The 26,509-nt window shown below is 46.0% G+C and overlaps 5 protein-coding genes across 9 annotated transcripts; 3 read left to right on the top strand and 2 right to left on the bottom strand.

The window, feature by feature from the left end:
- Window positions 1–2,319: 2,319 nt before the first annotated feature.
- mphosph6 (M-phase phosphoprotein 6) lies at window positions 2,320–5,727 on the bottom strand. 2 transcript variants are annotated; one of them, XM_086029358.1, is made up of 5 exons: window positions 5,530–5,727; window positions 5,324–5,403; window positions 4,000–4,090; window positions 3,832–3,932; window positions 2,320–2,673 (listed from the first exon to the last, which is right to left on the bottom strand). In XM_086029358.1, exons 1-5 carry the CDS (start codon window positions 5,575–5,577, stop codon window positions 2,517–2,519), a joined length of 477 nt encoding a protein of 158 aa, XP_085885484.1. In that variant the 5' UTR covers window positions 5,578–5,727; the 3' UTR covers window positions 2,320–2,516. The 2 variants fall into 2 exon arrangements, with proteins under 2 accessions (XP_085885484.1, XP_085885483.1); XM_086029357.1 differs by having other exon boundaries at window positions 5,291–5,403; window positions 5,530–5,724.
- Window positions 5,728–9,161: 3,434 nt separating this feature from the next.
- On the top strand, window positions 9,162–17,628 carry kcnj11l (potassium inwardly rectifying channel subfamily J member 11, like). 3 transcript variants are annotated; one of them, XM_086027724.1, is made up of 6 exons: window positions 9,162–9,308; window positions 9,665–9,824; window positions 10,946–11,185; window positions 12,787–13,056; window positions 13,926–14,133; window positions 15,125–17,628. In XM_086027724.1, exons 2-6 carry the CDS (start codon window positions 9,666–9,668, stop codon window positions 15,532–15,534), a joined length of 1,287 nt encoding a protein of 428 aa, XP_085883850.1. In that variant the 5' UTR covers window positions 9,162–9,308; window position 9,665; the 3' UTR covers window positions 15,535–17,628. The 3 variants fall into 3 exon arrangements, with proteins under 3 accessions (XP_085883850.1, XP_085883851.1, XP_085883852.1); XM_086027725.1 differs by lacking the exon at window positions 9,162–9,308 and adding an exon at window positions 10,075–10,229 and having other exon boundaries at window positions 9,674–9,903; XM_086027726.1 differs by lacking the exon at window positions 9,162–9,308 and adding an exon at window positions 10,075–10,229 and having other exon boundaries at window positions 9,756–9,824.
- cd59b (CD59 molecule (CD59 blood group) b) lies at window positions 15,746–17,300 on the bottom strand. Its single transcript, XM_086027730.1, has 4 exons — window positions 17,102–17,300; window positions 16,644–16,842; window positions 16,420–16,521; window positions 15,746–16,007 (listed from the first exon to the last, which is right to left on the bottom strand). Exons 1-4 carry the CDS (start codon window positions 17,108–17,110, stop codon window positions 15,793–15,795), a joined length of 525 nt encoding a protein of 174 aa, XP_085883856.1. The 5' UTR covers window positions 17,111–17,300; the 3' UTR covers window positions 15,746–15,792.
- Window positions 17,629–17,769: 141 nt separating the features above from the next.
- On the top strand, window positions 17,770–21,479 carry snx20 (sorting nexin 20). 2 transcript variants are annotated; one of them, XM_086027729.1, is made up of 4 exons: window positions 17,770–18,535; window positions 18,630–18,769; window positions 19,096–19,439; window positions 21,081–21,479. In XM_086027729.1, exons 1-4 carry the CDS (start codon window positions 18,511–18,513, stop codon window positions 21,367–21,369), a joined length of 798 nt encoding a protein of 265 aa, XP_085883855.1. In that variant the 5' UTR covers window positions 17,770–18,510; the 3' UTR covers window positions 21,370–21,479. The 2 variants fall into 2 exon arrangements, with proteins under 2 accessions (XP_085883855.1, XP_085883854.1); XM_086027728.1 differs by having other exon boundaries at window positions 17,770–18,769.
- Window positions 21,480–22,265: 786 nt separating this feature from the next.
- LOC147149285 (uncharacterized) lies at window positions 22,266–26,052 on the top strand. The gene is made up of 5 exons (XM_086027727.1): window positions 22,266–22,632; window positions 23,293–23,386; window positions 23,463–23,550; window positions 23,665–23,908; window positions 24,350–26,052. Exons 1-5 carry the CDS (start codon window positions 22,614–22,616, stop codon window positions 25,060–25,062), a joined length of 1,158 nt encoding a protein of 385 aa, XP_085883853.1. The 5' UTR covers window positions 22,266–22,613; the 3' UTR covers window positions 25,063–26,052.
- The last annotated feature ends 457 nt before the right edge of the window (window positions 26,053–26,509 follow it).

Below are 26,509 nucleotides of genomic sequence, written 5' to 3' on the forward strand. Positions count from 1 at the left end.
CCAGAGCTGGGCATTCCGTCTATGTGCCGGACCAGTCAGTCTGTCCGTCACAGACGGACGCCCGTTTTGCTGACAGTTTGATGAAGGACATAAAAAATATGTAAAATAGACTGATAAGCATAGACCAAAACACCTTTTTTTGTTTTGTAATAATTAACTTAAACATCATGCATTTTGTTTGGTCGAAAATGAACTTACTTACGTGTATTTGTCTTTATATATTTTTTCATTGAAACATTTCCTCATTTTTTACCCCAAAATAAATGATCGTTTGAATAATCGTGACTTCAATTACAGCATTGCTAATGTGATTGGCTGCTCATGCGGGATTGGGTGGGATTTTGGGGGCGCGAAGGAGCGACACGCTGCTGCGACGACGGCTAAATCGACAAACCCGAGCAAGAGGCTCCAAAAAAAAACGATTGATAATTTATGAGCCGCATACAAGGAAACTGAGTAAGTGCGAATGGCCGAGGATGTGGATTGAGGTTGGCAAGGCAGACGTTACTGCTCCCTAGCCGTAGCCAATTCCGGGATACAGTGACTCCCGCAATTACTTCGCCCTGACAGACGCGGACTTCGGACCCGCCGCTATCAAGCTTCAAAAGAGACATTGCAAGTTTCTCTGCAAGTTGTTCTCAAGTTTAACAGCATGGCGCCGCGACTCTCTCCGGCTCTCGGCGATCGAGGTAAGACACGTACGCCGCTCTCTCCCGCGCTAATTAACGTAATAAAACTCGATATTCCGACAGATTTGTCGTGCAATGGTGACGAATACTTTTATTTAAAATAACCCCGGTGATTTTGGGCGTGTGTTGTAGTCACTGGGTGACCCTTGGGGCAGTTGTCCGTCGCCGGACTAAGCTAATGTTGCTAACGGCGATTAGCGCTAAGCTAATGTTGCTAGCGGCGATTAGCGCGCACACCTTTTTTACGTTGTTTATGATCTCCAGGAGGCTGGTGGGAGTTGCACGCCGTGCTCACGTGTCACTCTATACACACAGCTATGCCAATAAAGACAGTGAAGCCGAGTTGATTACAATTCATTGAAAAACTGTCACACTTCCATAATGCAGTGAGTCACTATTTCTGTTGTAATATCGGCTGGGGGAACTAGTGAAAGTTTAGTCGGACTCTTCAACGGACCCCTGTTTGAAATTAAAGGCGGACTGGCCTATAGACGGGTACTATAAGGCGATTGACGGAAGGGTCCTCGCTGCTGACGGATGACGAATGACTGACGGTCAATTTGTAGTAAATTACCCATCTCTGATCATCACATCACCACGGTCTTCTTGTGTTGGCAGTAGAGGTGGGCGATATCATCGTTAATCTTGCTTTCATGATGTGTAATTTTACATTATTGAGTATTAATACTGCCTCTAAAGGCAAAACGACTCAAGTCAGTCCACGGCCGCAAAGTATGAGGAAATTCTGAAAATCAGGGTGCATTGACGGCAGAGGAGGAGGAAGTGATAATCATTCACCGAATCAGCGGGCAAGACCCGGTCATGCGACTCTGTCCGCACTGCAGCCGAGCTGGGGATTCATAGCGAGGCGCGAGTCCACGTCGTCGGTAGTCTGTAAATGGTTTGGGGTTGACGAGACTGACGCTGGTGGGAATGACATTTTTGGGTGTGTCAAAACGGTCACCGTGAAGAGCAATTCTGTTGCACCACGAGCCATATGGATTACGAGGAAATCTTGGCGACCACGCAAGCACGCTAAACAAAAGCTTAAACACGTACACACACTCAGAAAACAGTCGCCGAGTTGAACCAACAAATATAAACGCACGCATTTATGTCTATTTTTGCAAGATATCGGTCTCGGTCTCTGCAGATTCTAGATGTTTCCCTCTTCCAACTCTAAAGATTAAAACGAACGGGCTATTATCAGGCTTCAACAGCTACGACCAGCGGGGTACGTTCAGACAAGTTAGCCTCTGGGGGTTAAATTGGAGCCAAATTAGCCCCGGGAGCTAAAGCGCGACCAAGTTAGCATCAGGAGCTAAATTAGCTTTAGGGGCGAAATTGGGGCAAAATGGGAGCTAAAGTCGCTTTGGTGGTAAGTTAGCTTTTCGTTGCTTGTGCACTCTCTCGTGTGGCGCTGCGCAAACAGCCGGCCAAGAAGATCAAACCCGGAGCTGCGCGCCGCCGCCGAGGTTTCGTCTCACGACGCCTCCACCCACTGACTCATCAACTTCCTCAAGAAAAACTTTGCTTGACTTCTCCACCTAACATTCCGGACCTGGTTTCGCATCGTCCCATGTAGTGTTTCACATTGTACAAATTCCTCGACAAGTCAAAAGACCACAAAAACACTTCCTGCTGTTTAATAGGCCACGCTCCCACATTGCAGCCAACAGTCATTAAAACCTTGTCAGCAAACAATAAAAGTGTCCAAATGTCATCTGTCAAAGCACGTTTACTTTGACAACACCCAGTTCAACCTTCTTCAAAATCTTGTTTAAAAAAGAAAAAAAAAAGTCAAAGAAACAAACACGTGTGCGCGCATCAATCGCAAGGCTTCAGGAACATTTTCTTCTTTGTGTTTTTCTCCAGCACGTTTTCGTTGACGTCGAGGTCGTCGTCGAGGTCGTCGTCTTGGACGGCGCCTCGGTCTCTCTTGCGGGCAAACTTCTTCTTCAGGCTTCCCACTAAACTCTCGTACCTGCGGAACAACACAATCGATCATCCATGATCACGCAAAAGAGGCTTTTGGGAGAGGAACTATTCTAAGTCGCTCAACTCTGCAAACATGCGCGCCACGCGAGCAGGGGGTCGAGCATGAATGACCCTCGCGTCACTCCCAATCTCCGAATGTCCTTGTCAAATAACGCAGCTTTCGCTAGAAAGTCTGCGCAGTAGGGATGTTTGACACCACATTTATTTGTAGACCGATACCAGTACGAGTATTCACTGTTTGAATACTCACCGATGCCGCAAGTACTTCTGATATATCAAATTTCACGTAACACATTGAAATCAATTGTGAATGACGCGAATGATGCGTTTGGAGCAGCGGGACGCGGAGCGAAACACCGGAAATCCGCCCGTTCGGCTCGTATTAAACTATTCGACTTTTTTGCCATTTCGCCTCGCGGCAGCCGATCGGCGTCGGGCATCCTAAGTCACGCGCGGCCACACGGCGTCCCGTTCACTCGGCGGCCGGCAATATTGTTAGCATTAGCATAGTGTGCAAAAAAAGTTGACTTGTTTTATACGCGCCGAACGGAGCGAATGGGCGGATTGTTGTTGCTGCAAATCTGCTTGAGGCTCCCTATGCGTCCCTGGCTCATTCCATTCGGTGCAAGTCATCAGAGTAAGGTAATTACAAAACATTTTTTGTTGTTGTATTGTGCCATATAGGTTGATGCAGTCATGAAAGGTACACCAGCGTATACGGTACATTTAAAATTATTCTCAATATATTTATAAATAATGTGTTTTGCATTTTTAGTAGGTGGTAGATCATTTTGACTCGGTCATGTCACAAGTAGCTCTCAGGCTGAAAAAGTGCGGGCACCCCTGACTTAAAGCATTCATCGTTTTTTTTCCCGTGATTATAACGTTAAAGCTCAAGAGAAGCCTAAATGAAAATCATGATTCATTTTCGATTAATCGTCCCGCCCTAGCGCAAACTACTGCCAAGAAGGACGTACTTGAGGTCAGATTTTGTTTGCCCAAAGTAGCGGTGGCTAGTCCGGCAGCCGCCACGAGTAACGACCACCTACAGGGGTGGGCAATTCGGTATCGGCCCAATACCGATAAATGTATCGTACTCGTCCATCCCTAGTGCGCAGGAACTGAGTGCGCACCACTAACAAACCTGAGTGCCATCTCTTCGTCCGTCACGTCCGTCTGCATGCGTCCACTGTCGGTGTCTGTTTCCTGTTGCCCGGCGTGAGGATTCATCAGCGCCATCAGCTTCTGCATACGCAAAAAAGCGCAAAACGTTAGGCCCGGCCGCATCCAACGTGGACACCGGCTGACAAACCTCCACTTCGGGGTTGAAACCTTGGAAGGACATTCGGCCGTACAAAAGACCCTCGAATGGAACAAAACTTTTCTCCTCCACGATCAAGTTCCTTGTGGGCAAAACGGCAAATTTGTCATCCCATCAAACTCACAGTCACAACAAGTCACTTCGTCAGGATGTTTTTTGTTTTGTTTTCTTTGGTATACTTGCGTTTCTTTTGGTGGCTTTCGTAGTTGAGAGCACATCCCCACCACTTTTAGAATCATTTATGATTTGTCATTAAGAGTTACTTATTGATTCCTTTTGACTTGTTTTTGAAGTTCGGTTAGTTTTCATTCGTTTTTAGTGCGGGTTTGTTAGTTTCGATTTTTCGAAAATGCTTTGTTTTAGTTTATTTTTTTTTTATTTTTTATATGGAGTATTTTGTTGAGTGCAAGTTTTCAATAAAAGTATTGTGTAATAACGTCAACCACAATTCCCAAACGACTGTTGGACCATCATGCTTCTGTACGGCCCAACAGTAATACGGGGACGAAAAGGCATTTCAAATTAACCCCCATGTATGACATTTATTTCAAAGACAAAAACAACGGACACTTTCACTAGAATGTTCGTTTTACAAAGTTAAAATGTCGTTTAAGTTATGTTTTTCTTTTTTAAAAAGCACTCTTATTTCGAAAAAAAAAAAACGTTTTTCAGTTTGAACATATTTCATTAGTCTTTGTTTAGGATGTGTTGTTTTCACATCATCTGGTTCTTAATAAATAAAACTGTTAAGCCAAACTTGTTTGCAATTATTTTCAAATCAATTCAAACAGAAAATACAATTTTTGTAAGTTTAAATAAGTTAATTTTTCCCTATGGCATTTTTTTTTAATGAAAAATGCATATTTTTACAATGTAAATTATCCTGAAAACAATTTTAATGCATGCAATAACACCAGTTGAAGCGAGATGACGTTTGGGTTTCTGTGTCATCTTCAACAGCGCTTATTCTGTACAGGGTCTCAGCTAACTTTGGGCGAAAGGGGGACTACACCCTGAACTAGTTGCCAGCCAGTCGCAGGGCACACACCGGTCCCACGCTGATTCAAATGATCAGCTCATCAGCAAGCTCTTGAGAAGCCTGATAACGATCCTGATCATTTTCACAGGTGTGTTACAGCAGGGAGAGATTGAAAACCTGCACATAAATTGGGGTGAGGACTGATCCCAGTTTTCGGACATTTTATTTGATTTGATTTTTTTCCGTGAGGTGTTTCGACTGTCCCTAACGATGACGACGATGAAGCGTGTCGGGGTGCGTTACTCTTGCGTGCGCTGCTCGGGCAGGTCCAGGTACCAGTGCTCGTCACTGATAATCTTTTTCTCGTCTTCCTGGAGCTGCTTCTTAGTCTCGGCGTCTAAACCTCTCTGCATGAACTGCCAACAACACGCACGGATTACTTACATGACACACACTGAAACGTTCACACGTGTGTTGACGCGCTCCATTGCGTCATGGCAATTTAGCATCTAGGTAGCTAGCCAGACCCCAACGTGACGTACCTTCATGCGCAGAAGATTTTTGGAGAGTTTCGCCGTGTCGGTCGACATCGTCAAGGTTGCTCCAAGCGACGACGCAACACCAAGGGAAGACAAGAAACAAACAAACAAAAAAAGAAGCTAAAGAAAGTCAACGCTAGGCGGTAGTGCAGTGACTCTTCTTCCTGTAGCATTTAACGGCGCTTTGCTTACTCAAGCATCGCATTATCGCCACCCAGTGATCTGCCAACATTACTGCATCGGCGCACTGTTCCAATCATTCCTTTCCAACATGCTGTTTTCATTCACATGAAAAAAAATCCTGTTTTCTGAGGATTTTTTTTTCTGTTTTATGGAATTTGTTTTCAGTTTTTCAGAGTAGTTTTTTTTTCAGCTTTTTTTTTAATATATGTTTTTCTGTTTTACAGGAATTTTTTTTCTGTTTTTTTGGCATAATTTTTTCAGTTTTTTAAAACAGATATTTTTTGTCCTTATGGAAGTACGGAAGAGGATTAGGGCCAGTGGGGGAAAAAAATATAAAGTTGGTAAGAGTCTCACTTTTATTTCAGAATTCTGACTTTATTCTCAAAATTCTGACCTTAAAGTCAGAATTCCGACTTTAAAGTCAGAATTCTCACTTTCTAAAGAACAATTTTGACTTTAAAGTCAGAATTCTGAGATTAAAGTGAGAATCTTGCCAACCTATTTCCCCCTATTGCCCTAATCCTCTTCCCTACGGAAGCGTATTTCATTCACATGAAATGTTTTATGGAGCATGTCAATCGGCACGATTTTAGTAATGTGTTTTTTTTCTCACGCCGGGCATTGGTCATCCTTCGCTTGACACAAGTAGAGCGAGCCATTCGTCATATCGTTGTTTGTATGTTAAGTAATACTACACTCTCCTGTATGTAGATGGAGCCGTACGCCGTAACATTATTTATATATGCTAGGTATAGGTATATAAGTATAGGTTTGACGAGGCATTAATTATAACGTTAAATTATCTGCTGAATGCTGGTTAATACAAGCATACACTAAGGCTGACTACCGAAGTATAACATGAGAATAGTTATATATTGTTTTGCATGGGCAAGTTGACGCATGTTAAAAAAATAGAACGTTGAAGAAAGATGTTGCAAACCTCTGAACTGGGGATTATTACTTTTTACTATTTGTTAATTAATAACAACAATGATAATAATACTGGTAAAAGCCCACTCTGACCTGGTGACTTGAGTCTTCTGTACTATTCGTATATCATGAATAACCAGTTTGGCTGAATGCAGCCTCGCCATGCATTTTGGTCCTCACCTTTGGAATAGCCTGCCAGAGGACGTCAGGTCTGCAGAGACTGTTGATATTTTTAAGAGGAAGCTCAAGACACACCTTTTTAGTTTGGCTTTTAACAACCTTTAAATAATGTATCTTTTCTTTTGATTGAAGATGATTTTTTATCTTATCTTACTGATTTCAGTTCTTAGACTATACTACCGTTCTGTCTTTTAGTTTTGTTGCTCTCTGCCGTTGTCAGCTTGTAGCTCCAGTGTTTCCTCATGGGGGAGCCTCCGCTTTGAGGGAGGGGTGGCTGCCCTTCCCGCGGGGGCTGTCATCGCGGGGACTCCTTGGGTCTGGGTGGCCGGCGGCCTCTACGCTTTGTGTGGGGTCCGCCTGTCTAATCCGGGCCTCTATGGTGGTGGCGCCCCTGTGGCCGTGGGCTGGCATTCCCCTCGGCGCCGAGAGCTCCCCTTGGGTACCCCTTTCCTCATATGGTTTCTCTGTGCCAAGTCATGTCTTTTTAACACATTTTATCAGGTTGCGCACTTTGTGTGGGTGTGTGTGAATGATTGCTGATGTACTAATGGATATCTGTCTTGGGTTTGTTGGGAGAGAGGGCATGAACAGATTTTTTTTTTTTTTAAATTTTTTTTTATTATATATATTTTTTTAATGTTTTGCTTTGAATGTTTTACAGCACTTTGAGTTGCATTTTTGTGTATGAAAAGTGCTATATGAATCAAATGTGATTGAAATGTGATTGATATATTGTACCTGTCAAACATAATTAAAGGTGTCAAACCACACATCTCCAAGGGCAACGCCCAACGCAGTCCATGTCTCACACGCTGAGCGTCTGTCATACTGGTGGGGCAAGGTTAACCCTGCCAAATATTTGAGGCTTGGGCTTAGCCAAGCTTAAATAACTGCCAACAAATCAATAAATAACTGCTTTTGTGTAGCAAAGAAATAGCCGCCAGCAGACTTTTAAATAGCCACAATCTCTTAGCGAACTAGGCAGACACAATTGTTTTTTATTTCAGTGAAAAGAAAATCTGCCAATTTCCACTTGTCCTGGAAGCAACGGCCCCATCGTGTTAACTTTCTTTTCTTCACTACAGTCTCTCGGGAATGGGCTAGACACAAAGGTCATAGGTCATGTAGTGAGGGATTCACGCTGGCAACCTAACACGACTTTGAGAGTGGTGTGTTTGGAGAGGCAGGAGGAGCTCGGAGTGTATTTCCAAAAGCACCCGAGAGAAATATAAATATATTTTGTACATGTGTATTTTCTACTGTGGTCAATAGTACTGATGGGCAACACATTATTAATTTTATGCCAGAGGTTGCGGTCTGGCGGAAATTTGAACACGGGCCGCATTTGGCCCCCGGTCCGAACATTGGATATGCTGCCTTAGCCGAACCACTTATCCTCAATGATCTCATGATAAGTGTGTGTTTGTGTAGTGCATTACTCTGGAGTCAGATGTAAAAGTATAAACTAAAAATAGAATATTAGCCTATATTTCAATTTTGACCTTAATTGAATTAATTTCTTTCCGTTTTTCATTAAGACCACACTGTTCAACAATGTGATAGCAAGAAAGCAAAATAATATACTGTATGATGTTGAGCTTTTTCTTGTTGATATATTTATTATATCTTGTATAATATGTACATTAAACAATGTATATATTTTTTTTAAGTATTTGGTCTTACATTTATGTTTTAATATGTTATGAAAGTCGTGATTATAAATAACCTATTTGTCTTCTGTCATAACTGCATGCCCAATGTTTCCACCAAACCGGTCCGTGTCAAAATCGTTTTGGACGTGTTATGATGAATTTATTGGAAGACGTGGCCGGGGACTCCCTGTTCAAGACGGCGAAGTCTGAACATCTGAACCAGCCGAGGCATTTTTCCCTTTCTAGTAATTAAAAACTCCCGCGTCCATTTTATTTCCCTTAATATATTGTTTTTATTTCGTTTTTTCATTATTTCATTGTAATGTGTTCTACCCTCCTGGTATATATATATATTTTTTTTTCCAGAATTTGCACTATTTTTAAAGGACTTTTTTTTACTGCTGTTGTATGTGCTATTTGTTGAATAAAGCATTTAAAAAAAACAGCAGCGCATCCATCTTGGAGATACGCCATCTGTTGGTGCGTTCAGGGTCCGTTGGCATTTTCGTGGAAAAGATAAGCCGGCGCTATGCTGTCTGCCTCATCTTTCAAAGTAAGTCAATAGTAATCAAATTAACGACAATTGTCTTTTAAACCTTTAACAAATGACATATTTGTGTCCGTTTAAGTTAGGTTTAATTCTCTGGCTGATTTTGTTGTCGACAGGACAACAGGTGCGCAACATTTTACTTTGAAAGAGCGACGGAAGTGTTGTAGTAAGTTTCACTTGACCAATCATCGGGCGTCCTCTAAACATCAGGACGGCAAAACGATGGAGAACGCAAATACATCACTTTGAACAGTTCCGTTGTCTTTTTTTGATCAACCGGTTGTCAGGTAATGAATGAGGCGTGACGTTCATCCTTTCTTCTTTTGTCAAAGCATTAGAAATGTGAAATTGGGACGTGACCAGCTTACTGTTATTATTATTTATCTGGTCGATCACATCAAATCGATGGAAAAACACAGCAAGCAGCATGCATGTTTTTGTGGGTTTTATTTTCATCACTCTTGTTTTGGGGTTTTCAAACAGGATCAAATCATTGTGTTTAATTCACAATAATAATAATAATAATATCAGCTTTCAAGAGACCCAGGGACAATGACAAATTTGAGACATTGAATCAACGTATGTGACAGAAATATGATCAATACAGCATTTGTGTGTGTGTGTGCGCGCGCGCGTGTGTCAGCATGCTGGCCAGGAAGGGCTTGGTGCCGGACGGCTTCCTGCTGACCCGGCTGGCAGAGGAGCGCAAGCATCCCAACCGGAAGCGCTCCAGGTGCCAACGGGCGCGCTTCATTACCAAGACGGGCTCTTGCAATGTGGCACACAAGAACATCAGGGAGCAGGTCAGCAGACCGCCCGACGTACTCTTTCATGCATCATCGGGAAAAGAATGAAACGCTACTCCACGGATGGGGAATTCAGGTGCACAAAATAATAATCCTGCCACACTTTAGCTTGAGCCACAGGTGCTTCTAATCAACTGAGCTTGTCTACCTGCCGGTTGAGTAGAAGCACCTGTGGCTAAAGCGACACTGTGGCAGGGCTTTTACTTTCTGGACCTGGATTTGCCATCTCTGCGCTATTTCTTGCCAGATCGTTGGTCTGCCCATGCCGGCGACGTGCAGCGACTGGCGAAACGATTCAGTCGCCTTCCACTTAATGGCAGAAGGTGTTGCCTGTCATCCAACGCAACGGTAGCAAATTGTTCAACTCGACTGGCCCGCATGTCATAGGAGGAAATCCGTTGTGTGAGAGGAGTTCGTTTTTTTTTGCTGTATACAGTGATCCTTTGAAATGCAAGTTGCTCTTCTAATGTGTTATTGAGAAGAAAGCACTCTCTAATGTCACCCTTTTCTAGCAAGATACACTAGTGACCTCATTAAAGACACGAAAGAATGAAACCGTTTTATGTCACATAGTTTCAATAGAGAAAGTGCTTTTCCGTCTATAATTCCGACAGACGGATATACAAGAATCCAGAGGTCACATTTCCTCAGCAGTAAGATTAGTCGTTCTCTGTCGAGGATAAAGCACATAGCTTATGTGCGTTATGTTGTCTATCAGTGTGCGTCACTTCAATGTGTTAAAAAAAACTCAAGCCGGATCGTTGGTATCTCAGGTATACTTTTTGTGGCATTCACAAGGAAAAATCTCGTTGTTCACTCCACCAAACGAAAACGTGGATACTGGATACACAGGTTGTCAGCTTGATCGTAGCATCTGCCATCTTGTGAAAGGGCATGTCAATGTTCTGCCTGTCGCCAGCCATCGGTGACATAAATAAATCTGTCTGTTGTAGCAAATAAAGAGAAACGTTATGAACAAATGACGTGAAATCAGAGTACCTCTAACAACGCTAATTTGGAATGACTGTTAGTGGGGTATCGAGTGCAGTTCCCGTGGTGACGGCGTTCCGTCACGTGGGTGCGGTTGCCAAGGCGTTGACGCACGCGGTGCTTGGCAGGGTCGCTTCCTGCAGGACGTGTTCACCACCATGGTGGACCTGAAGTGGCAACACTCGCTCCTGATCTTCACGTCGGCCTTCCTGTGCTCGTGGATGTTGTTCGCCATGGTCTGGTGGCTGCTGGCCTTCGCCCACGGGGATCTCCAGCCTGGGCACCACGGCGCCGAGACGGCAACCGTTCCCTGCGTCACCGCCATCAACTCTTTCACATCCGCCTTCCTCTTCTCCATCGAAGTCCAGGTCGGACCTTCGGCGTCTTCTTGACGGCTTCGCTTACTCGCCCGTTTAGTCGTTTTAGCATCCTCACCATAGTGCCGAGCATCCCTACGCGACTCATTAGCATCCATGAAGTAATATAGCCTCCGCAAGCACAGTCCTTCTCAAGCTTTTTATACCAAGTAGCACCCAAAAACGCAATTGTCTCTCCGAATAGCACTATAATGAGCACATATTTGCATTTCATCTTCAATATTATTTTGAAACTTTTATTTAGGTCCCTTTTTAACTATTTATGTGCAATGCATTTGAACTAAAGTATTACTTAGGACAAAAAAAATGCACGTTTTTGCTTTGGACGTTCCAATGCTATTCCTACAAACCTTGTTGTGTTGTTTTTTTTTTTTTTACTTTGTCATATTTTTTTGCGTTGTATTACAATTTTGTTATTTTATTTGAGGTTTTTCACATAAAATGTGGACTTTTTTTCATGAATTATAGCATCTTTTTTTCAACCCAAACATATATTTTTTGAGAATTTGGTCTTTGCAGGCTCACTAGTCCAAGCACGGCATTGTGATTAATATTGCGTTTGTGCAATATGAGAAATCCACCTGTTTTTAGCTAGCTCAGGCACCGCCGCTGTGATTGGCCGCGCCCATTTTGTCACTTCTGTTGACTGAAGATGACATCAAAGTTGCTCAGGACTCAGGTAACGACCAATCACAGCTCACCTGTTTTCTGAAGCTGAGTAATAATTAGTCGTTATCTGAGCCCTGAGCAACTTCGATGGCATTTTCGGTCGACAGAAGTGACAAAATGGCTGCCCCCTGAGATGTTTAAAAGTGGGTGCATTTTGCTGCTTAATCTATTTTCCACAAACGCAGTATTAATCAGAATGCCGTGTTTAGACTAGTGGACCTGCATAGAACATATTCTGGAAAAAAGTATGTTTGGGTTGACTTCACTTTAATATTACAACTTTAGGAATACAACATATCTTGTCTTGTTTTCCTCACATGCTACTGATTGGTGTTGGCATTCAATCACAGAGATGCTAATAATCGTTATTTATGCTAATACAATGTTAGCATCCATGAATAATATAGTAGTGGCTACCCTGGGATTGCTATATTGGCTCACATATGCTCAAAAGGAGTGTCAAGATGCTAATGACGAGCTCAGGAATGCTAATGACTATCATGGTGATGAAAAAACTAGCTCACGAATGCTTATTACTGACTCTCCGACACCGGTGACTCACTCGCAGATTCTAACGACAAGCTTGGACATGAAATATTAGATCACCGATTATAATGACTAGTGTAAGGGCACAAAAGACGACAAGTGCTAACAACAACTGCTAACAGAAAGTGATAACTAGGAACATGTTTCCACCCGTGAGGTTCCTTTTTAAAGGAGTATTCTCTTGTTTTTTGGAATGTCCTCATCCTTCCTAGAATGACAGTGGACTTCCTGGAATTGGGCCTAAAATAATTTCACCTTCAGTCATTTGTCTGTGCTGTATCCGGGCCATTGATTGAACCACGACACTTGCTATCGTATGCTAATGACTAGCTTAGTGATGGTGAACTAGTACGTTAACGCTAGTGTCTTGCGTCCAGGTGACCATCGGCTTTGGTGGGCGTATGGTGACTGAAGAGTGCCCGGCGGCCATCGTGGTCCTCATCGTTCAGAACATCCTGGGCCTGATCATCAACGCGGTAATGCTGGGCTGCGTCTTCATGAAGACGGCGCAGGCCAACCGGCGGGCCGAGACGCTCATCTTCTCCCGTAACGCCGTGGTGGCCCCCCGCAACGGGCGGCCCACCTTCATGTTCAGGGTGGGCGACCTACGCAAGAGCATGATCATCTCGGCCACCGTGCAGCTGCAGGTGAGGGCCTTTTGTTCGGTGCTTAGCGGATTCGCTGCATGAGTCACAAAACGTTATTAGCATACAAAAGCTAATGTAGCGTCCGTCCCGACGACCGTTGTTGGTATCCGTGAGCTGCGGTAATTGAGAAAATGAAAAATCGATCAACTTTTTAAAAAAAAAAATGGATCCCTCACACGCTGAGGGTCTGTCATACTGGTGGGGCGAGGTTAACCCTGCCAAATATTTGAGGCCAATAAATCAATAAATAACTGCTTTTGTGGAGCAAAGAAATAGCCGCCAGCAGACTTTTAATCTCCAGTAACCGCAAACCAAAAAATGGTTCGAATAAAATCTCTCTCTCTCTCTCTCTATGTGGTGTGTGTTATATATATATATATATATATGTGTGGATTAATCAAAAAAGTTGTTAGGCTAATCAGAACAAAATAGTGGCTAGATTAATCGTTTGGGACAGCCCTAGTAGTGACTCTTGATATTGAATTCCTTGATAATAGCCACAATCTCTTAGCGAACTAGGTAGACACAATTGTTTTTTATTTGAGTGAAAAGAAAATCTGCCAATTTCCACTTGTCCTGGAAGCAACGGCCCCATCGTGTTAACTTTCTTTGTCTTCGCTACAGTCTCTCGGGAATGGGCTGGACACAAAGGTCATGTAGTGAGGGATTCACGCTGGCAACCTAACACGACTTTGAGAGTGGTGTGTTTGGAGAGGGGGGGGGTTTACTAATTTACTAAGGTGGAGCAAACCAATTCGTTTTAGTGGTCTGAAATGAAAAATAATTCAGTTGTCTTGATTACTTAACGCAAATAATACTTTCAGTTTAAAAAAAAAAAAAAAAAATCTTGTCACATTGTTTTGCGGCAGGTGATCCGTCGCACGGTGACATCAGAGGGCGAAGTGATCCCGGTGAGCCAGCTGGACATCCAAGTGGAGAACCCGCTTAGGAGCAATGGCGTCTTTTTGGTGTCGCCGCTCATCATCAGCCACACGCTGGAGAGAGGAAGTCCGCTCTACGACCTGTCCGCTCACTCGCTGGCCACGGCTGACCTGGAGGTCATCGTCATCCTGGAAGGTCCGCTAGCCCCTCAGGCCATGAAGTCCCATTCAACTACTGTACTTATTAGTCAGTGTTTCATCAAAAGAGTTGTGAAAAAATGTTATTAAGGTCGATTTCTTGCCCGGTGCTGCTTTAAGAGGAAGGTCAACGCAAACATTTGTCTTTTTCAAGAATATGTTCTATGCAAGCCCACTTGTTGAAACACGGCATTCTGATAAATATTGTGTTTGTGGAATAAGTGTTAATGAATCCACTCGTTTTGAGCCATCTCCGGGGGCGGCCATTTTGTCATCACAGCTGCCACGACCAACAATGACCGATCACACGGCTCAGATTCAGAAAACAGGTCAGCCGTGATTGGTCGTTGTGGGCCGTTGTGATGTCATTTTCACACGACAGAAGACAAAATGGTCGCCCCCAGAGATGCATTTTTCTGCTTAATTTATATTCCACAAACGCAAATGAATCCGAATGGCGTGTTTCAACTAGTCGGCCTGCTGGGAACATATTCTTGAAAAAAAAATTGTTTGGGTTGACTTCCACTTTAAACAATAGATAGCGCCTTTTTTGGGGGGGGGCTTTGGGTTTCATCTGTGAAAACTGCATTTGCTGTTAAGCAAACATGAAGACCAGAGAGCTTTCGATGGGAGTAAAGCAAACCATTTTGAAGCTGAGAAAAGAGGGAGAAAGTATAGGATCCATTGCACAAACATTGGGCATAGCCAGTACAACAATTTGGAATGTCCTGAAACAGAAAGAAACCACAGTGCTGTTGTCCTGAATTGTTGAACACTTGTAGATGTCAATGTTATGATCTGAAACCCAAATGTCTTCATATACAACAAAAACAAAGGAATTGACCTTGCTGTTCCAATACTTTTGGAGGGGACTGTACTACCGCTCCTGCGCAGACTACCACTAGTCGTAATAACCACAATAGTAATTCTGCGATAATAATAATGATATGTTTTTTTTTGCGGCCGTCTGACATTTGTGTTGCGTCCAGGTGTGGTGGAGACCACGGGCATCAGCATGCAGGCCAGGACCTCGTACACGCCCGACGAGATTCTGTGGGGCCGCCGCTTCGTGTCCATCGTGAGCGAGGAGGACGGCCGCTACTGCGTCGACTACTCCAAGTTTGGCAACACGTTTCCCGTGCGCATGTCGGCGCTCAGCGCCAAAGAACTCGAGCAGACGCGCGGCATCCGGGAGGACGGCGCGGACGCCGACGCGCGGCCGCAGGGCTGGGGGCTGGTCCGGGCCGGGAGGGGGGGCTTCCGGAGGGGGGGGCGGGCCTGCCAGGGCGCCGCCTCCCGGCCCTGGTACGACCCCGCCCATGAGGAGGCGGAGGCGGAGCCGAGCGCTGGCCAGGAGGCCGTGCCGCTCGAGGTCATCGGCTGCCGGACGTGCGAGTGAGCCGCTGACACACCGGGTGACTTCTTGGATTTTTGAGGGCAAATGCGCACTGACGCACACGCACGCGTATATATGCATGCACACATGAATAGCCAACACACAAACACAGGCACATGCACACCTCCTACACGAGTAAACACACACACACACACACATACGTGACGTGGAGGTGATTGGACTTCAGACAACTTGAGACAAGCGAGGACAAGCATTTGTTTATGTTTTTATTGACAACAAGCAGCCAGAGGTCACGTGAGCTCACAGCCAGAAGACGAGCGCGCTCAGCAGCCAGCCGATCAGCAGCAGCAGCAGCAGCAGCGGGCCGGGCGTGGCCGCGCCCCGCGCGCCGCTGGAGTTGCACAGGTTGTTGTTGCAGCAGCGGTACGAAAAGGGCGACATGGCCGGGAACATCTGAGACAGACGCGAGTTCTCGCAGTCCGTGTAGCGGATGCACTGCCGCACCGTCTTGCCGCCTACACGCACGCACGCACGCACGTCGCAAAACACAAAGCGCGCGTTAGAAACATGCGCGCGCACGTCAAGCACACGTTCATACGCAACATGAGCACATAGCACGCAGCGGACACGTATATGCATCAGAAACATGCACACGTCAGACATGGGAACGCACTGGTAAATGCAATATAAGCACACGCACGCGTACGCACCACAAACACGTACGTGTAACACACATGCACGTGAATATAAAGAATAAATGTACGCGCATTAAGCAGGCGCTCATCAAACACGTACGGGCAACATGAACACTTACCGGTCATAAACATCAAACGCATTTGTACCAAACACACACATCCACTTATTTCCCAAACATGCAGACACACTTGAGTGTGAGCACTGCGGGTTGAGGTCACGGCGCGGGCCGACCTTGGACGCTGAGCGTGAGGCAGGCGTCCTCGTACGTGCACTCGTGGACGTTCTCGCAGCGGCCGGTGTAGTCGGAGCACTTGTAGCAGCGGAGAGCGCCACCTGCGGGCACGTCGCACCGATCGCGTCACTACGCCGGCACGGCACGACACGACGCCCTCGTGCGTTTGCCGCCACCGGTACGGGCGAGTCGTTATGCAAATGAAAAGCGTCGACTGAGTCACCTCGGTGCACGAAGGTCAGCGTGACGATCAGGGCCAGGACCAGGACTTGATCCGCGCGCGGCGACATGGCGTCGTCTTCTGTTGCAATCCGCTCAACGCGCAAGCCGCGCGGAGGCGTCCGCACGCACGCACGCACGCACGCATGGGCGCGCGCGTCCACAATGCGCCTTTGTCCCCGTCTTCCAACACGCACACACATCTGGACACACAGAGACAGTCACATCAGGACGCACAAAGGGCGATTCTGTCTAGTGGTTGATGTGACTGGAAAATGTGGCGCCCGTTTGTGAAATGAACACTGAAGTCTTTTCATCAATCCATTCAGCAGCGCACTGAAATGCACACAAAAACACTTGCAAACAAACGTTTAGCCAAGAAAGACGCACATTATTCATTGGCTGGCTCGGCCGTTGCTTCGCCAGTCAGTCAGTTGGGCGGTTTGCTCGTTACCTACTTACTCCATTCATTGCTTCGCTTTCATGTCGGTTGTTTAGTTCATTCGTAGGTCAGGAGGTTCCGTTTGAGTGGCGGGTCATAGTCGGACTTCGCAGGGTTAGCCTTCAAAGGTCAATGCTAACTCCATGCTAACACTTGACTTGGTTACATTAGCTAGCAAGAGAGCCAGTTGCACTACAGTATTTCCGTGTACTCAGTAAAACAACCACTGGAAAACGGGGGGGGGGGGGAAATCCGCATGGTCGTCGTGTGATGATGTCATCAAAAGAAGACCCTGCTCATTGCTGTGAGCTTGTCCTGGCCGAACGCTCTGCACATGCATTTTGAAGAGCGGTTCAGACCAAGAAGTGGAATGCCGCCGCGCTGTGCGGGCGCCGTTGACTGACGACAGTACATGAACACAACAAGGAACCGTTTTGGACACGTTTGACTCTCCTCCGCACCTGTGTAGTTTCTAAGCCTCCACGGCCATGTGTCGACTGTCGACCTTTCCGGGGTCCTCTGGCATTAAAGACCAAGTGAAGTCCGACATTTTCTTTTGCCCGGTTTCCTGAGTTTGGCCATGTGGCATTTGCAAGCAGAGCTGTGATTGGCCGTTACCTGAGCCCTGAGCAACTGCAATGTCATTTTCAGTGGACAAGAAGTGACAAAATGGCCGCCCGTCTTCATCCATATTAGCATTTTGCTGCCTTGTTCACATCCCGCAAACGCAATATTAATCCGAATAGCGTGTTTGGACTAGTGGGCATGCATAGAACATACTGTTGTTTTGACTTGACTTCCCATTTCAACATATTGGACATTGTCCTCTGTTCAGAGCCTTCATATTTTCGTGACCATTAGAGACAGCGAGCCGGCAGAAGTTCAGACAGAACGTAACACCACAAAAGAGGAACATAAGAAGTCTTCGCCACTGTCCGTGCCTCACTTGTGGTTTTCATCACGATTATTTTAGCTCATAAATCAGGGACGGACAATCTGAGACCCGACTCGGCGCCAAAATCCAAATGAGTGCAAATTGGTAGTAGCTACCCCTCTTTTTAGCGAGGGACAATTGTTCGTTTAATTAGTTGTCGCTTAGTTGACGGCTTACGTTACTTGGTTAATTGGTTAGTCGGCTTATGATTTGTTAGTTCATTGGTTGCTTGGATGGTGAGTTGTTTAATTGTTTTGTTGTTTAGTCAGTTGCGTTGATGAATATGTTTCTCTTTGATGAATGGCAACATGCTAATACGCAAGCTAACCAATAGCGCAGTGCTAGTGAACAGGCTAACAGGCTAACTTCTCTTTTCACTTGTGTCGGACTGCTTCTTCATGCTTTCCTGCCTCTTACACGCGCACACGCACACGTGCACATGCACTCGAAAAGCGGAAGTGAAGATGTTTCAGTTTCTCAGAAAGTCATCAAGACATGGACACCACGAAGCAGTCTACAGGTGACGGCAAAATTCTTCAATCTCAACTCGACGGGCATCTTTACACACACTCACCGTGTGTGGGCGTGTGCGCGCGTGTGTGTGCGTGTGCCAGGTGGATGTTCATGTTTGACCACCAGGGAACTTCAGCAGCGGTTTCGAGAGATGAAAAACTCGGAGACTCATCCCAAACTTCTCTTTCACGTGTCAGACGCGCGACAAGATCAAGAAAATGACTGCTGCGTGTACATGGAGGTCAGCCACACACCAAATACTCGCTCAGCAGCCTTTTTACAGCCACGGTATTTATTCTTCATTTTGTATTTTCAAATTGATCAAGTGTAGCAAGTTAGAGGGATAGAAACTATATGGGGGGAGTTGGTAATGGCCGAGGCGTAAATCCCCTGCAAAAAAAAAAAAGTGAACCTCTACTTTGCGGAAATTCCACTATCACGAGGGGGATCATAGAACGTCTCACCCGTTCAAAGTGACGCAACACTGCATCAGAGTGTGCGACAATTGCTACAGTATGTGTCGTACGTTGTTGTTTTTTATGGTAACATCCTCCTGCCCGTCCTCAGGTGGCGCTGTTGAGCACGGGAACGTTCAGCCCTCATCACGTGACAGTGCGGCGCAGTTACACCCACTTTTCCCACTTCCACCGTCGGCTGAAGGCGGAGTTTAGGGAGGAGCTGGAGGAGGTGGAGCTCCCGGGCCCGCGCCTCTGTGGGCGGGGCCTGGCGCTGCAGGACTACTTGAGCCGCGCCTTCGCCGTTTGCGGCCACTCGACGCTTTTCGTCCAATTCCTCACGGAGCGGGAACGCGCTCGTGCCGGAGTCTTGATGCGCGTCGGACGCTACGACGACGCCCTGGAGCAGCTCGGCACTGTCCTCGCCGTCCACGACAAGCTTATGCCCTGGCAGAGGTACGCTCGCAGATGAAAAACGGAGAGTTTTCTGTCAATGCAAATTTGGTCAATCTGTGGCAACACACACCGGCAACGGAAGAAAGGTATCCTCGTCAAGCATAAATGGAAACATTTGCTTTTGTCGTAAGCCGGCATCCGTGCAAAAATAACGCCATCATCATTCACTGCCAGTGGCAACGTTTACATGGACACATTTATTCCGGTTAAAAGACCGATCGAAATAAAATCGCCGAGCCGGGCATTTTACAAAAAATCGAGCAAATATTCATCATCCGGCTGCAGCGTGGGTACCCTTCCGTCATCCGTCATTCGCCCTTTTTTCGGCGGGGGGGGACAGTACCCGCCTATAGGCCGCCCCGCCTCAGATTTTAAACAGGCTTCCGTCAGCGATTCCGACTGCAAATTTTCAATTTGAATCCACGGATAAATGTCCCATTCCTCCTCCGTTGTTTGGATGCCAACAATTGGAAGTTGGCTTGGAAAATAATAAAGTCACATATATTGATTCTCATCTTATTGCAAATCATATGAGCAATCTGAAATTTCTAGACAAAAAGCGAGTGCGGTTCCAACATTTTTTGCCCCCCATTGCCACATGTGCGCACCTTAAAGTCGTTCGCTAAACTGCATGTAGCGCTTCTAAAACCACTTTGGGGAAACCCATTTGAGTTTGTATGCTTTGCGGACTCAAATCTACAGTTTCATTTTGATTGAAGAATTGCAATGTGATGATGTAATCCAGGGCTTCTCAAACTTTTGACATCAAGTACCACCAGAAAAAAGAAGTACAGTACCACCTATATAACCCACATTCAAATACAGCATCTTATTAGGTCCAAGTGGTCATCCAAAATGTTCATTTTGTTTCACGTCACGGGAAGATTCTGCGCAGCTCGACCACGAGCCCTGTGGTCAAATCTAGGTGAATAAAAAGTGTACTTAAAGTGGAAGTCAACCCAAACATATTTCAAGAGTATGTTCTATGCAAACCCACTAGTTGCAACAGGGCATTCAGATAAATATTGCGTTTGTGGAATACGACTTAATCCACTCGTTTTTAGCCAGGTCAGGGGGCGGCCATTTTGACACTTCTGTCGACTGAAGATGACATCACATCTGCTCAGGGCTCAGGTAACGACCAATCACGGCTGACCTGTTTTCTCGAGCTGAGTCGTGATTGGTCGTTACCTGAGCCCCGTTTCCCCTAAGTTCAGCAAAAATTTTACCAAATAAAATCTTTGAAACATGGAAGCAGTTCTAAAAGATTCAATTTACTGTACTGGATAAAAATGGAAGTTGAAGGCACTGTAACCTTAATTTGATTCTGTGATTCTTTCGTGTAGCACTAGAGGGTGCCCTTGGGCCACCCCCCAGTGGTACTAGTAGCGCACTTTGGCACTTACTGATTTAATCCACTTTTTTGTCACTTGCTTTAAATGTTGAAAAATAGCACTGCAGACTGTCTTTCGGGACAAGCGTAAAGTCACACCAACAACTGTGATGTGTCTTTAAGGGGCGTGTCCTAGTGAGTGACATCAGGAACACGGCCGCTTGGTCTCTGTGTGAGCGTGTGGGTGTGAGTCGTGGCCTGCAGCAGTGACCTGCATCTGTTGTCCTTTTTGTGTTTGCTCATCCCAGGCAGAGCAGGACATGGGCGGTGCCCACGCTGGCCGCCATGGCCGTGTGCCACCGCGACCTGGAGCGACCCGGGGAGGCGCTGGCGACCGCCCAGCGGGCAATGCCCCCCGTCCGGCGCTACGGGATGCGGCGCTACCGAGCGCCTCTCTTGCGCCTCCTGGTGGAGGTCGGCCACCGCCTGGGGCGACCGGTCGCCCGCCTGCAGGAGGAGCTGACGGCGGCCGAGGACGGATGCCCCGCCTCCGCGCGCTCCCTCAAGGAGGTCGTGCTGGCTGACTTTGCCGACTGAAACGGGGAAACAGGAAGTGATTTCCAGCGCGCGTCCGCACCTCCTTCCGTCCAATTCGAACCTGTTGCCTTTCATCCAAAAACAAAAATAAAAAATATCAACAAGTTCAACTACCTGGCCCACATGTGCCACTGAGCATGTCAAATGTGACAAGATGATGGTTTGATTTCCATTTTGTGACCGTTTTGTTTTGTAGTGTGCCGTGAGATTTTTTTTCCAACTCTGTGAAAACATGTGAAATACTGAATTATTTATGTTAGTTATGAAAAGTAGCAGGGAGATGAGTCACCAGTGTTCTTCATGTTCTGAAGTACCGTTCATTTTCTGAAACCTTCTTAAGAAAGATTGACAATATTTGCTCAATTTTTTTTATTATTATTATTTTTTTTACATACCGGTACTCAAACCCCTTTTTGTGGAATAATTGGTGCGGCCCAGACACACCCAGACTCGATCTTCAGGGGCCCCAGACATGCATAACCACTAGGGGGAACGAACTGCGTTGGCTCTAATAAATTAATCGTAACTCGTGCAGTTATGATCCCACATACGTGGGTGATCCCTCGAGACTTTCATAACATATTAAATTAAAAGGCCAAGACCAAATGCTTTTTAATTAAAAAAAAAATTCTACAAAAAATTGCTATCGCATTGTTGTGTGGAATCGATTGAAGCCTAATTCAAAGCTTTGAAAACAAATGTTTCAGTGGAGGTCAAAATGGAATAAATAGGCTAAGATTCTATTTTGGATTCATATTTTTATAGCCGACATGTGATGCTGCTTGTTGTCTACGGAGGACCAAAATTGCCAAAATCAAAAATATATAAAAGTGAAAACAAAACCAAATATTTTATAGTGGTTTTTTTTCAATTATATTTTTCATTTTGACTTTTATTTATTCATTGTTGACTTTGGCTGTTTCAGTCCTGCAGTGCAGAAGGAAACGTTATTCAAATGAGGGGGCGGTTCAAACTGTGTCTTGGGTTGAGCTATTCGCCGATTGGTTGATTGATATTTCAGTGCAGAAATCAACTAGGAATGCTGGGCCTGCTAGCAAGCCAATGCTGGAGTTCAATTACTTTGGTCGACGTTGACACGTTTCAATGAGTTGGTGGTGGTGGTGGTGGTTGACGCAGTTCACTCGTTCAGCCAATAGATGGCAGCGCAGCCGGACGCACGATTGGTTAACAGGCGAAGAAGAAGTGTCACTGCTTCCGCCTTGTAAACGCCTTCCAACGCCAGCATGTCGTTCTCCTACAGAAGTAAGATTTTGTTTTTTGTCTTGGTATCCTTAGGACATTTTAATCCAGACAAGTGACGGCACGCGAGAAAGTCGAATTCTTTTGAATTTTTGGCTGCGACTGGGACATTTTGTACTCACAGTGACGAGTTTGTATTTAGACTTGATGTGTTCATCAAGCTTGTGTGTTTGATGTGCGCACGTTTATTTATGATACGTATTCATTATGATATGTGTATGTGTGCTTGTAATGAATGTCTAGATCGTTTCTGTGTGTATTTATGTGATTATCGTTTGTGTGTGTATATAAGAGTGTGGTCATTTGTGTATGCATATACAGTATGTGTATTTTTCATGTGTCTGCTTGTGTGTGGTCATTTATATCCACATATGTGTATGTTTGCTTGTATTCATCGTATGTGTCCATGTGTGCCTAAGTCTTTTTTTTTTTTAACAGAAAAAAAATGGTTATCTTATGGATGTTGCAGCGGAGCCTTCATCAGTATATGTGTGTTTTCTGCACTGTCGATTTGAAATAGCTAGTTTTCAATAAAGGGATAGAAATGTCTTTTTTTTTTTCCTTTTCAGTCCGATTCATTGACAGATGAATGGATGATGGAAATAATAGTTGGTTGCAGGCAGCCTTTAATGTGATCGCGTTGCGCGCGTGTGTCCACACTAGTGACGGAGCGAGACATCAGGAAGCTGATCGAGCTCCGCGCCGCCAACAGCGCCATCTTCACGGGACAGAGGCACTCGGCCATGCGGGGTTGGAGGTCAGTGAGTCTGTCCGTTTGTCCCGTTGACCACTTAGTTGCTTGCTCGCTAATGTTGGCGCCGCGTTTGCTTCAGGGCCATCCGGCAGGAGCTGGGCCTCGAGGGGATGGTGTCCGCGCGCCAGCTCAAGAAGAAGTGGGACAACCTGAAGGAGAAGTACCGGGTCAGTGGAGCGCAAACGTCACTCGCTTTTCCCATCGGTCGGCATGACAAAAAAGGGAAGGGATGCTTTGCTTTGTGTCTGTGACGCCGCCGCATTGCTTTCCCTTTCACGCAGGTTCTGAAGAACCCCCCGGCCGGGATGGAGCGGCCCGGGCCACCCTCGTGGCGCTGGTTCCACTTGATGGACGAGGCGACAAGCGGGCGCCTGGCCGGGAGCGGCAAGTTGCTGGAGCCGTCGGTGCTGGACGACGCCGACGACAATTGCGAGCCTCACTTCACCTTCGGCGACCTGGCGGTGCACGCGGCCTCGCTCGGCTCGGATGAAGACGCGGAGGCGTCTGGCGACGTCCTCATTACAGGTAAGATTGATGCACGAATGGCTGCCTCGGATTTGGCGTGAAAGCTGTGCTGGCAAATCCCTCGCTTAGTAGGGATTTTGATAGTGTTCAAAGTTCACTAAAAGCTATATAGCGTATGTAAAGACTTAAAGTTGAACTCAAGTCAACACTTTCCTTAGCAAGAATATATTGTATGCCTAGTCTAGACACGGCAGGGGGTGGGAAAGGATCAAAATGAAATGTCAGCCCCTTGACATGCATGAAAATGGGCGGGTTCATAACAACAAACTCAATTTTGGCGATTTAAAAAAGGCAGTTTCAGGGGCATTTAGTTATTTCCCCATTGCTCCAAAACGGATCGCTATTGTTGGCAATGAATGAATGACAGTTTATGTATTGAGCGAGCTTGATCGTGCAACATCTTGACGCTGTTGGTTCTTTACGTCTTTGCGCCGTCTCCAGCTGCGCAGAACGTGTTGAGCACGGACGTCTCTGAGATGAGTGGCGAGGGGAAGATGGAAGTGCCAGCGGACACCAGCTGTCAGCTTCAACCCCACGACGTTGCGCTGTACGCCACGCTGCTGCCCGAGGGCCTGGACGCCGACGCCGCCCCCGGCGACAACGTGGCGGCGCAGTCCTGCGGCAGCCCCGCCCACCACAAGCTGCTGAGCGACAGGCGGGACCCGGGCCCACGCTCCAGAGGTCTGGAGCGGGACCGGGCGGCGCTAGAGCGAGACCGGGCGGCGCTAGAGCGAGACCGGGCGGCGCTAGAGCGAGACCGGGCAGTTTTGGAACGGGACCAAACGGCACTGGAGCGGGACCAGGTGGTGCTTGAGCGGGACCGGGCGGCGCTGGAGCGGGACCGGGCGGCGCTGGAGCGGGACAGAGTTTGTCTGGATCGAGACAGGGCCTTTCTGGACAGGGACCGAGCGTTCCTCGAGCGGGACCGGGCAATTCTGGATCGAGCGCAGGAGGAGGCAGCCCGCCGGGCCAGGCCACTGCTCACAGATGGCAAGGAGATGACAGAGAGCGAGCAGGCGGCCCCGCCCGGGAAGGAAGGGATGGTACGGACCAGGTTTTGCCAGAACTTGATGGCCATCGACGTCGGACCCGAGCAGCTGGAGAGCACGCAGAGACTGGTGTCTCTGTTCAGCAAGCTTGTTGACAAACTCTAGACGCTCGGACAATTTCTGGAATCCCTCCCTGGTGTGCACTGTTACAGCGGTGACTGAAGATCGTTTTTGATTTTTGGTGGCGGTGAGGCAAAGTGAAGCAATCTGTCGTGATGCCTCATCACTTTGCTTGGAGGTGTAGCAAACGTTTGACACTCAAAGCCACACCTGATGGGACGATGGTTTTAGGTTTCTTTTCTTCAGACCAAGGTTATTATAGTTAACAAAAACTAAAATTGAAGAAAATATTTTCATTAACAAATAATACAAAGGACAACTAACTGAAACTACAGTTGATGTTTGTTAAAACAAACAGCTATAAAGGGCTCTCACATCCCGGGCCACGTAGGGTTACTGGAAATTCAGAATTTGATTTGTTTTTGTTTTGGTTTTTTGAAAATGGCACCATAAACTCTTTATGTCTTTGGATTATTTGGTCACTTTGTGACGTTTAAAAATCTTTTTGCCCCAATCAGCTGAAAATCAAATCATGCGATCGGCCCCGATTTCCGTTAATGTCATCGGATCGGGACATCCCTATTGGAAAAATTTGAGTCACTCGTATCTTAAGGCATGACTGAACTTGATGTTAGAATGTTGCCTCAACATGGTGGCGCAAACCACATGAAAATCCTCCATTCACTTCGATGTAGTCCCTTGGCACTAAGATGGTGATAAAACAATGCGGGACGGTGGAGGTTTTTTTTAAGCGGATAACGGGTGATGGGTTGCAAAACGTATGCGCCAAAGGGTGAATTTTTAATGGCAAACTGAATATGCCGCTTTAATTGACTGTATTTGATCAATACTGTACTATTATGTATTTGTATCAGTTGACCCAAATGTTTTTCACCAAAGTCTCTAAAGCCAGGGTCATCGACCTTTTGAACGTGAGCGCCACTTCTTGGCTATAGTCATGTGAGGAGTTACCAGTTTGATAGGCACTTTTGAAATAATAAATTTGCCCAAATCATTTGGGGTGCTCAAAAGCAAGCTGATTTGTTTTTTTTGTTTGTTTTTTTAAAAACAACAACCCAACAGTTTTGACTGGTGAGCTATGTTTAGCATCTTCCATGGGATAGAGTCAGACTGTTAAGAGTTTATTTTGGATTGGCCCTTGAAAATGACAGATGCATCCCAGTTGGTCTAAAGGAAATCATTACAAGAGTTGCGTTTGTAATCGGCAAACTTTACTTACACAAAATGAGAATCTCCAAATTCCTTCAAAATGTTCTAATTTTTCTCGTTGAACTTGAACTTTACACCAGTAATTTGAAATGACCAAATAAGACGTTTTTGTGCACTACAACACCTCGTGGCTTGTCATTAATAGACCTTGAATGAAAAGGAGTCACCTGTACCTAATGACTTTTGCCCATTTTGTTTCCCCTTGTGTCTCCGTTAGCTTTGGTTTTGATCTTTTCCAACAAGTTCTATTGATCTGTCACCT

The sequence above is a fragment of the Filicampus tigris genome, chromosome 4 (genome assembly GCF_054856515.1).
Source record: "Filicampus tigris isolate MCC_2025a chromosome 4, RoL_Ftig_1.0, whole genome shotgun sequence".
Taxonomy (NCBI): Eukaryota; Metazoa; Chordata; class Actinopteri; order Syngnathiformes; family Syngnathidae; genus Filicampus; species Filicampus tigris.

Excerpts from the sequence above, each read along its gene's own strand:
- mphosph6 (XM_086029357.1), bottom strand. The coding sequence starts at position 5,577 with ATGTCGACCGACACGGCGAAACTCTCCAAAAATCTTCTGCGCATGAAG. Across the intron at positions 5,404-5,529 it reads AAAATCTTCTGCGCATGAAG|TTCATGCAGAGAGGTTTAGA; the intron begins GTACGTCACGTT and ends TGTTGTTGGCAG. Across the intron at positions 2,674-3,831 it reads GACGAAGAGATGGCACTCAG|GTACGAGAGTTTAGTGGGAA; the intron begins GTTTGTTAGTGG and ends GTTGTTCCGCAG.
- kcnj11l (XM_086027724.1), top strand. The coding sequence starts at position 9,666 with ATGCTGGCCAGGAAGGGCTTGGTGCCGGACGGCTTCCTGCTGACCCGG. Across the intron at positions 11,186-12,786 it reads TCTTCTCCATCGAAGTCCAG|GTGACCATCGGCTTTGGTGG; the intron begins GTCGGACCTTCG and ends TCTTGCGTCCAG. Across the intron at positions 14,134-15,124 it reads GGTCATCGTCATCCTGGAAG|GTGTGGTGGAGACCACGGGC; the intron begins GTCCGCTAGCCC and ends TGTTGCGTCCAG.
- cd59b (XM_086027730.1), bottom strand. Across the intron at positions 16,522-16,643 it reads GCTGACCTTCGTGCACCGAG|GTGGCGCTCTCCGCTGCTAC; the intron begins GTGACTCAGTCG and ends ACGTGCCCGCAG. Across the intron at positions 16,008-16,419 it reads CCTCACGCTCAGCGTCCAAG|GCGGCAAGACGGTGCGGCAG; the intron begins GTCGGCCCGCGC and ends GCGTGCGTGTAG.
- snx20 (XM_086027728.1), top strand. The coding sequence starts at position 18,455 with ATGCACTCGAAAAGCGGAAGTGAAGATGTTTCAGTTTCTCAGAAAGTC. Across the intron at positions 18,770-19,095 it reads ACTGCTGCGTGTACATGGAG|GTGGCGCTGTTGAGCACGGG; the intron begins GTCAGCCACACA and ends GCCCGTCCTCAG. Across the intron at positions 19,440-21,080 it reads AAGCTTATGCCCTGGCAGAG|GCAGAGCAGGACATGGGCGG; the intron begins GTACGCTCGCAG and ends TGCTCATCCCAG.
- LOC147149285 (XM_086027727.1), top strand. Across the intron at positions 23,551-23,664 it reads ACCTGAAGGAGAAGTACCGG|GTTCTGAAGAACCCCCCGGC; the intron begins GTCAGTGGAGCG and ends CCTTTCACGCAG. Across the intron at positions 23,909-24,349 it reads TGGCGACGTCCTCATTACAG|CTGCGCAGAACGTGTTGAGC; the intron begins GTAAGATTGATG and ends CGCCGTCTCCAG.